Source organism: Branchiostoma floridae, chromosome 1 (genome assembly GCF_000003815.2).
Source record: "Branchiostoma floridae strain S238N-H82 chromosome 1, Bfl_VNyyK, whole genome shotgun sequence".
NCBI lineage: Eukaryota > Metazoa > Chordata > Leptocardii > Amphioxiformes > Branchiostomatidae > Branchiostoma > Branchiostoma floridae.
The window spans coordinates 28,645,769-28,655,897 of record NC_049979.1 but is presented as its reverse complement, the minus strand read 5'-3'; the positions used below and the strand labels follow the sequence as shown (position 1 = coordinate 28,655,897).

The window sequence follows — 10,129 nt, the reverse complement described above, 5'->3', positions numbered from 1 at the left end:
AGCAATGAACACTGTTTGACAAAAATGTATTTTTGTTTTGATTATGTACATGTGTACATCCCTGACCTACAGATATTCATGGACTATGACATATACAGTCTGCGGGACTGAAACGTGAAGTAGGAAAACTCAATTAAAGTACTCACCCTTTCTTTACAGATCGTGAGCAAATTTTGCGCCAGATAAATTCCAATTGATGGTGTTTTCTCCTCCTTTTCCTGAGTGGGCAATTTTGCCCAAATCAAGGACTTCATTAAACTGTCCTTCTGTATCTGTATGTATGTAGCAGGTATACCCGCCATTCGGCGTAACACACCAGCTTCGCAGGCACACGGCGCTGCAGCAGCTGGTTATATTACACCGAACGACCCGTCACACCTAACGTTTGCACATCTATCTGTAAGCGTTCTTTAAAACTATCCAGAGAAGATGCCCCTACTGTACTTGGTACATATTCCACTCTACGATTATAGTTCTGGGAAAGTACGAATTTTTGAACACATCAATCCTAGGTTGGTAACTCTGGTATTTTAAGGCATGACTGTTTCTTGTTCTTTTTTTAAGCTGGTATTAGATACTTATCATTTGGTACGTCCACCAGTTTATTGGTCATTTTGTACATCATGGAAAGTCTGGACATTTTCCTTCTATCTTCAAGTGACATCCACTGCAAATCTGTTTTCATTTTGGAAACACAAAAATCCCTGTTGTAGTTGCTTGTACAGAATCGGACGTCCTTGCTTCAATGTGTAAAAATGCTTGCTTTCTTCGTCTTTGCAAACTTGACGTGAATTGTCTACCAAAGTTACAGAATTGTTGAAATTTGGCAGTGTGGTGGGTACCTTTAATATCTATATTTTATTAATAGAACTAGTCTAATGCTGTACAATATAACATGGGAGCATTATCTTTGAGGTCCTCTTACCATTTATCTGAGAAATAACCTCAAATACATGTAATTTGATATTACCCTGACTTGCAAACAACTGCAAGCACCTTTAGGATTTTAAAAAGTGCGTACTTTAATCAATAACATATGATCTCAGTGTCTGAGCTGTTATGTTTAATCGCTTTTTTTCTAATTTGCTTTTGGGAAGACGACGACAATGTGGCTCTGCACTCAAATTTTGTAATTTATATCAACATTACACAGCACAGACAGAAGGTAAAGGTAGTCTTTTACATCCCCGACCGAATTCAGAAACCCATTTTTACACCTGGGTGACGTGAGGAAGGTCATGTAAAGTGCCTTTCCCAAGGGCACAACGTCGGGGGCACGGCGGGGATCGAACTCAGGACCTATAGATTCCGAGTCGATTGCTCTACCAGTTACGCCACGCCCGACGCCACACCTTTCAAAAACAGTATCTCCTCTTCCAATGTTGTTAATAAGTACGCTTAAACACGGAGGGAGAAACATGATTTGCATTTGCACAAACTTTAAGGAAATTCAAGATGTTGGCTTCCTCTGTTTTGCCAAACTTACACTTCTGCACCACAACAATGCATAAGCCACACGACCGATCATAACCTTTGCTAGACCGCATTTCAGGGACAGTCCTTCACATGTCTGAGAGGCTGGAATTCAAACTAATAACTGTCACTGCTCATTGAATAATAGAATGATATTGCTAGAATAAACCACATTTCAGGGACAGTCCTTCACATATTTCAGAGCCTATAGAATTCAAACTGTCACCGCTCCTTGAATGATAGAATAATATTGCTGATAAACAACATTTCAGGGACAGTCCTTCACATATTTCAGAGCCTACAAATCAAACTAATAACTTTTACTGTTTCTTAAAGGGCGTATGCAGCCAAAGTACAACATTTTCTGTTTATATTCCACAACCAAGATAGTATTCCTCAATCAACATACACGTTCGCATTTGCACCAAATATACGCCTCTCTCCTGACATCGAACATTGCACCAACAAAAATATTTTTTTTCAGACGCGAGGGTTTGTTGCAATTAAGCATGTAAGTGACGTCATATCAAAGGTGGCAACCATTTCGAAACACAACGCAGTGGCTGAAGGAAAATGTGAAGAGCCGCCGAAAGGAAATATGGCAGTATATTGTAATTACAGAACGTCACAATGATTAAGCAGTATAATAAAACTGTTTGCTTCTGAAAAGAATATTTTTTTCATGAACCGTGGTGCCAGTTTATGGACTAGTTGCCATGTTTGATATGACTACTGCAGCAAAATCCACATGACATTGGCTGCTATCTCTGACACATCTTCCTGACTACCCTCCAGTATTTTCTCTATCAACCCTACCCCTTTTTGGCTAATGATCTTCTCTCTATTTTCTTCTTTTTGAACCAAGAACTTCACCCCAAGCAGCATCTCTCTCTGTGAGTATTCCGGTGAGATTTCTTCAAGTGATGTCTCGATAGTGGTAAGAAAGTCTTGTATGACGTCTTCTCTAACAGGAGGGACGTCAACGTCGAAACCACCTTCACCGTCACTGATGTGCACAAGCGTTAGGATGACGTCACGCACAATGGTTACGTCATCTCCGTCGAGGATGTGGCGCATGCGTAAAACGGAAAGCTTGTCATCGTGGCGGAGGTGATGGCGACAGGTCGGCACGCGTGCGCAGTTGTACAGAATGCTGGTGGCTGACGTCAGCAGAAATGTCTGGAATCTGAAGTCCTGAGTCAAGTATAGAATAAAGACTTTGAGCCTTACAGCCTATCCTTTCTAGAAATAACGCTTGCCTACCTTTATCCAAGTAATAACCTATAACCATTGCAAGTTTTCCATTGCAGGTGAACTAACGTTACAATATTGCCCTCACAGTGCCCAATACTACTGTTTTGGTGGAAAAACACTACTTACAGGTACGAAATAATTTCATCAGGTTTGAGCCGGTGTGAAGCGATCTCGCCCCCCCCCCCCGGCGATCTCGCCCCCCCGGGGGGCGAGATCACTAGCGTTTTCGCCCCCCTTTAGCGTTTTCGCCCCCCCCCCAAGAGCAGCTGGTTACTACATATTACAGGTGCGCTACCTGGTACTATACTGCACCTGGGGAGTAACGTATATGGTGTGTTACCTGGTACCTATATGGCACCTTCTTACCGTACCGTAAGATGTCATACCTCGAAAGTCGATACTATATTGTTCGGTGCAAACATGACATTGAAATGAAAAAGACAATTTTTTCAGCTGAGGTGGCATAAAAACAGTGCTACTGCGAACGTATGAATCAACACCGTCTATGGTACGGAATACGTCGGCTATATGTTTTCAATTTGTCAGTGTTTTCTTTCTTGTGCTGGAAACATTTCCAAAGCACTAACAAACGTACGTGAATAATAGTTTCTCATTATATTCACTATCTACGTGCAAGTTGATATAGCTGTTGCTAAATGCTACACAAACACTGGTAAAGTACCTGTCTTAAGAAACACGGGTAAAATGTTCCTAAATCTAGAAAAAACAGTCATGTTGGAGGTGAAGATATCCCTTGGCCAGGTGCATATACCAAAATGTGCGTTATTCTAATTAATACCTAATATTTGCATAATTAATAAAGACATTACATAGTTATTTTGTGGTCACTTCATGGTAGAGACTTCATATTGGAGATATATAGGTTGCTTGAGGATAGGTGAATACAATGAAATACACCTTATGTCAAGACTCAGGTATATGCAATAATGGGAATATAAGGGACCAAACCCTCCTTGTCTGAAACAAGTTCAACTATCTTATTACCATGTAATTACGTTAATATTGATACTATGAATGGAGTTATGTATCAAACTCGTGTACTTATATCATTCTGAAACTACATTTTGTGATTCATACCAATCAACTTCTAAAATGTCATGTAAACCCGTTTTTGGGGGGGGGGCGAAATCGCTAAAGGGGGGCGAGGTAGGGGGGCGAGATCACTAGCCGGGGAGGGCGAGATCGCTAGTGATATCGCCCCGGGGGGGCGAGATCGCTAGTGATTTCGCCCCCGGGGGGGCGAGATCACGGGGGGCGAGATCGCTGTCACACCGGGACGAGGGGGGATACAAACTTTGCCACGTTTGGGATTGAGCTCTCGTCGCAAAAGCGCCGCCTAGAGTCCATTCCAAGTCACCATGAGGGTTTTTAGGTGATATTTGTAATCAGTCTAAATTATTTTGATTAAAAGAATATCTGAGCCACAATAATTAAATTCTTTTCAAAACATTGACTAAGGAAATACTCATCTATTTGAATTCCTTTGAATATTTTAGAAACATTTTGAAATTAACTGTACAAAAATATCTTTATTTACAATAATTGTGAAACCTCTGTGGGATTATTTCACATTTACAAATATTTACAATTATTTGTAAACTTTGCCAAATGGTAAAATTAGTTTATTGCCCCCATAAAAGTAAGCCGTATTGTTGCATCTGTATATTTTTAGATTTCACTGCTGGGCACTGGTGGATCCTTTGTGGTGGGCCATTGTTGCATGACACCCAACCATACTTTGCAAGGATGTGTGAATTGCTATCTTCCCAGCCCACTGAACTATTTACAAAAAATGGTAGAAAATGGTAAATAATGGTAGAATGCTGTTATCATTATTTAGAAACCATTAGAAGTATCCAATTCCACACCATGAATATTTACAAAGTTTTACAGGACCAGGGAAATGTTGGAACAGTTGGAACAGTGTTAAAAATATTTCTGAAGTATCAAATGTCCTAGACATAAAATTACAAAACTTTAAAATCAATTCTAAACAATGGCAACAAACATCCGCACGGTGTCTTGGAATGGACTCTATATCGGTTACATATAGCAGCAAAAAGCAGCAATCCAGCTATGAGGATGATGTCGGATAGATTTCGAGACGTTAGCAGGTGAGACCTAGGTGGTTGTGTAAAAGAAAACTGCAATATACTACTTACGGGTGGTCCTGACACTGAGGTCGGTCGGGTTTCGCCTGCACCTTCTCCGAGTTCCGTCAGCAGGTAAGTGAGCAGTCCTCCCTCCGCCAGCTGGCGGCAGAACTCGCCTCCGTGTGCCGACAGACTCCACACCGCGGTCCGCAAGGCGACAACGTCCTGCCACAGCCAATCAGCACTCTCCGGGGATGACGTCACAGATGACGTCACGGTCGTACTGACATGCATGACGTAACTGGCCAGGGACACGGCACCTTGGCGCTTCGCAAATTCTTTCGCAATCGCTTTCTCGGCGTCGTGATTAGTGGACAACTGCAGCCTCTTGTCCGTTATGACCAGTAGGGCCAACATCACGAGATCTAAGTCACCCTTCTCAGGTGGAGTCACTGTCATGTATTTCGCCAGATAAGTGACGACTTCTAAGACTTGCTGCATCCCTTCCATCTCACCGGTGTGTTCGTCTATGGAGGAAAAGATTTTCCCGATAGATTACGAAGCAATGTTGTATATTACATTTTGTAATGTAGCGCATATTAGCTCCAAATGTGTACATAGAATTACCCTTCACAGTTTTTACCTTCAATAGAGGTAAGGGAGAAAGAAAAACAAACCTACCTTGGTTGGGAACGTCATGTTCTTCACCCGGTGAGTCTTTCATAAGTAGTACAGAAACTGTCCGTAAGGTCTTCTTGGCATGTCCGTCGGGTAGCTTCCCTTTCATTCGCACCAGAGATCGGATTTCATGGAGGGTCCGCCTGTAGTAAGTAGCAGCTTCGTCCTCTTCTTCCAGTCGTGCGTAAGCATTGGCTATTGTATACAGAGCTGTGATGACCTCATCGCTAGGGTAGGTCCTTCCGTAGAAGTCCTCCCAAATGCCGAGTGCTTCTTTGTAGCAAAGGATCTCTTCTTCGTTAGCGTCACTTTCACCATACACATTTCCCAGATTTGACAGAGATTCTGCCAGTTTGGGATGGACAGCCCCTAGGACCTCCCTTCGGATTCGCACAGCATCTTTCAAATGCTTAATTCCCTTCTCTTTGTCCCCCTTGCAGGAAAGAGCAAGTCCTAGGCTGTTCAACGTGGAAGACATCTCTAGTGTGTTGTGACCATGGGAGATACTCCTTCGCATTTCCATCGCTTCTTGAAGATGATTGACTGCTTCAGCGTAGCGATGGTCGATAAAAAGGCTGTCACCGAGTGCTTGGAGTGTCATCGCAATACTGTACATCCCATCCTCTCCAGTCAAAATCAACCTCTTTATCTCCAAGGACCTTTCTAAAGCAGGGATGGCTTTCTTGGCTTCGCTGCTGCGTTGAAAACTGACACCGAGATTGTAAAACAACGCCGTAGCTTCCAGGTCGCTGTACGTGCCGACTGGAAGAGAAGTCACCTCTCTCGACAGCTCTTCGTAGAACGTCGCTGCTTTTTCGAAATCCTGCAAGTCGAAATGTAGATCCGCCATGTTCAGACATGATGCTCGAAGTTTCTGTGTGTCTAGATCATTGTCCAGGCGCCGAGTCATGGTAACCGCCTCCTCGAATAACAGGGCGGCCCGTTCACGATAGCTCTTGCTGAAGAGGACCCCGCTCCTCGAAAAATCCACGAACGCCTTGCCCATGTTGAACAGGGTACCTGCAATATCGATGTGGCACGCATCGTCCCCATGTATCATCTTTAGGGTACCAAGAGCCTTTGTAAAGTTAGCTGCTGCAGACCGTGACTGCCCTGTATAACTGTACGTGTTGGCAATGTCCTGGTACAAGGTTACGATTTCTTCTAGTTGTGTTTTCTCTTCTACGTCCAAGGTCTGCATGAGATCTACAGATTTTTCGAGGTGTGTGATGGCATCCGAGTGTCGCTCGGCAACGAGGAGGCTTCTTCCGAGTATCTTGTGAATCTTTCCCATCGTAGCTGGGTTACGCACGGTGCCGTCCCTTTTGTGAATCTCTAACGCTTCTTGACACATCTCAATCGCCCGGTTGTGGTCGTCTAGCTTCTGGTACGTGGCTGCTAGATAAGACAGCAGTGCGACTGCATCCATGTCGGCTGTCTCGGACTCGCCACGACGTTTTTTGTTAGCGATCTCTTCGTAGTGACCTCGGGCAGCTTGGTAGTCACCGAGGTTGTAAAGGACGTGGCCAAGGTTGCAGACACAAGCAACGAATACTCTACCTGCATTTTCATCTGGAGCGTTCCTTAATGTGTCCAGAGCTTCTGTGAAGAACGCCGCTGCCGCTGAATCCTCTCCTAGAGCCATGTACGCCACACCCAAGTTATTGAAGGCCCTAACGACATTTTGGTCGGAGTGAAATCCGGGAAATTGCTGCCTAGCGTCAAAGAAGGCCTTGTAGAAGTCTATAGCTTGTTGGTAGTTGTTTTGTCTTTCATGCGTCTCCGCTAGGTAGAGTAAGGAGTCGACCATTTCTTCAGTCTGGGTGTAGTCTTCTCGGCCAGAGCAGATGGCTTTCCCCACCTTAACTGCTTCATTCTGATACTCTATCGCTTTCTCATGGTTTCCACACATTGTGTGTGCATGTCCTAAGAGATTGAGCAAGCTGACTGTTTCGTTGTTGTAGTATACGCACTTCTCTGTCGACCTTCTTATAGCCAGTGATTCTTCGTAGTGCTGGATTGCTGCATTGTACTCATCGAGTCGGAGCAAGCTATAGGCAACCGCTTTCAGTAACTCGGCCCTTCGTTGGTGTGTGGCTTCTTTCCCATACAGGCGATTTCGGATTTGTAAAGCAAGACTGTGACAGGAAAGGGCGTCTTGATATAGCTCCCTTTGGGAATAGATCTTGCCCAAAGTAAAGAGGACTGCCGCCAGTGTTGGATGGGCGGTGTCTTCTCCGTATAGCGTCTTAGCCATGTTTGCAGCTCTCTCGGCGTAGACGGTTGCCTCTTCTAACAGGCCCATCTCGCCGTAACAGTCGGACAAGTTTGATAAAACAGTGATTACGAACGGACTTATGAATCCATCACCCACGGTTGATAGCGCTTTTGAGAACGACTCCACTGCCTTGTTGTGTTTTCCTTCCTTGATCCACGAAATAGCAATGTTTTGACTGACTCCAGCCTCTTCCTCGCTCGGAACTTCCCCTTGAAAGAAATTCGTACGAACACGCAATGACTCTTGGCAATATCTTCGCATAGTTGCTGGATCTTCGGTGCCGAAAGTTGCCCCGATAGCGTTTAAAAGTTGTGCTTGCAGGCGAGCGGCTGAAGATGTTGTCCTCGGCCAGATCTCAAGAGCCTCCTGAAAGCATTTTCTAGCTTCTTCATGTAGCCCAAGCTCTACACATATCGTCCCCACATGGTACAGTATACTACAGGTCTTGTCTGGGCTACCGCCCCTGTCAGTTTTCTGTAACGCTTCGTACAGACTTTGTTTGGCTTCCTCAAACTGGAGCAGGTGGAGATGTACGAATGCTCTACTGATCGGTCCGTCCTCGTAAAGCTTTGTTCTCACACGAAGGCCATCTGCTGGTGGTCCCTCACTTCTTGCGATCTCTTCAACAAACAGCTTGATGGTTTCTTCTAACGGTATCATCGTGTAATAGTAGCGGGATATCATATCCGTTGTCGGGAAATGATACACGTTTTGCGTTTTATCTTTGCTTGGCTCTTGAGTCTTGACGAGTTGTGGCAGTAGAGGCAGCGAAGAGAAGGAATCCTGTTGGCTGTTGTGGTCAAGGTACGTGCGCAGGCGCATCTCGTTTGCTATGGAGATCAGGACCCGGATGTTGTGCGAAGACTCGGGATCGAGGTTGCCCCTTTGCTCCAACTCATCAACGATGTCCCACGGAGAGTGGCTTTTGCAGCCGTGAAACAAGCCCAGCCCCGAGACTATGAGGCTTGGCAGCCGATGCATGTCTCGCTTGGCTTGCATGACTCTCCCCGCCATGTCTAGGTCGTGTAAGACGGTGTGGAACTTCGCTACATCAGATCGCAGCCCCTTGAGATGCCGCTTGGTTCGAACTATCCGCATCAACCCACCTTCACCGGTTGGCGTATCCAGTATGGCCTTCACCCGAGCACGGTAGTCTTCCAAAAGGTTGGCATCTCCAGCAATGAACGCCGTTTGTTCCATGACTTCAGAAAGGTGGTAGCCCTCCTTTGCAGCTCTATCCTCCGTCTGAAGCTGTGCCATTTCCTCGGGAGTCTTCACCAGGTCCAGCGCAAAGGGTTTGTTCTTAGTCGGCGGCCTTCCGTACGGTACTTTGCAAGCCCACGGCATCGCTCCATCGAAGGATAGACCTCTTGGTCCGTCGTCGTAAAACCAAGACGCAGTGGGATCCTCAGAGTAGAAATCGTTGAGGGACTTGATTCCCACCGACGGGAGAATGGTTTCTCCCAGGTTCAACACTTTGATGTGAAGATATCGAGAGACATTTATGAAGACCTGTTTGACCTCGTCGCTGGCGTCGTCTACCAAGATGGCGAACTCTATGTCGGAGTAGGGTGTCATCTCCTTCCTAGCGAACGATCCTAACCCAATGATAGTGTACCCACAGGGTGGGTCACCGAGGGCATCGAAACACTCGGAAAGAAGTTTGCGGAGAAACTTCTTCAAGGCTTCGTGGACCTCCTTGAAGACGGCTTGTACTCCAATGCATCTTTCTTTCTCCATGTCCGTTCTTTGCTGTTGTGTAAGGGTTGGTGAATACGGGTTGAAGTTGTCGCTGAGAACAGCAAGAGCCTCACGAGTCATTTCACGAATGTTTTTCAGCACCATCTTGTGTTCTAGGTCAACGCTATAGGGTGACGAAGCAATCTGAGACGCATCCTGGCCTAGGATCCCCTCTAGAAACTTCTTCTCTGCGTGCTTCAATGAATCGACTAAACATTGACATCTTTCTGCATCTTTACATCTCACAAGAGCAGAATTGTACAGCGCTACCGATTTCACAAACGTGGATGCATCCTTTGTTTCGGCTGCGCCCAGTTGGAGGTAAACATCTCCAAGGCGCTGTAGACAGTAAGAAACCTTGGCTTTGTCTTCATTTTCGCGGCAAGCAATCTTAAGAGCGGCCGCGAACTCCTTCTCCGCTGCACTGTAGAGTCCGGCGTCAACACAACTCTGTGCACTAGACAGAAGCTCGTCATATGTTTTATTCACTTCGATCTGGAATGAAAGGCGATCTGTCTTATCTTCTGTCTTCGTCATAGCTACCTCTTTCTCTTTATTTTCTTCTTCTGGGCAAACATCGACGTCTGATAGC

At 45.3% G+C, this 10,129-nt stretch overlaps 1 protein-coding gene across 1 annotated transcript; it reads right to left on the bottom strand.

Moving 5' to 3' along the window:
- Positions 1-611: 611 nt before the first annotated feature.
- Positions 612-8,872, bottom strand: LOC118425670 (tetratricopeptide repeat protein 28-like). Its single transcript, XM_035834674.1, has 3 exons — positions 5,523-8,872; positions 4,911-5,368; positions 612-2,667 (listed from the first exon to the last, which is right to left on the bottom strand). The coding sequence occupies exons 1-3, from the start codon at positions 8,809-8,811 to the stop codon at positions 2,203-2,205; spliced, it is 4,212 nt and encodes a 1,403-aa protein (XP_035690567.1). The 5' UTR covers positions 8,812-8,872; the 3' UTR covers positions 612-2,202.
- Positions 8,873-10,129: the final 1,257 nt, after the last annotated feature.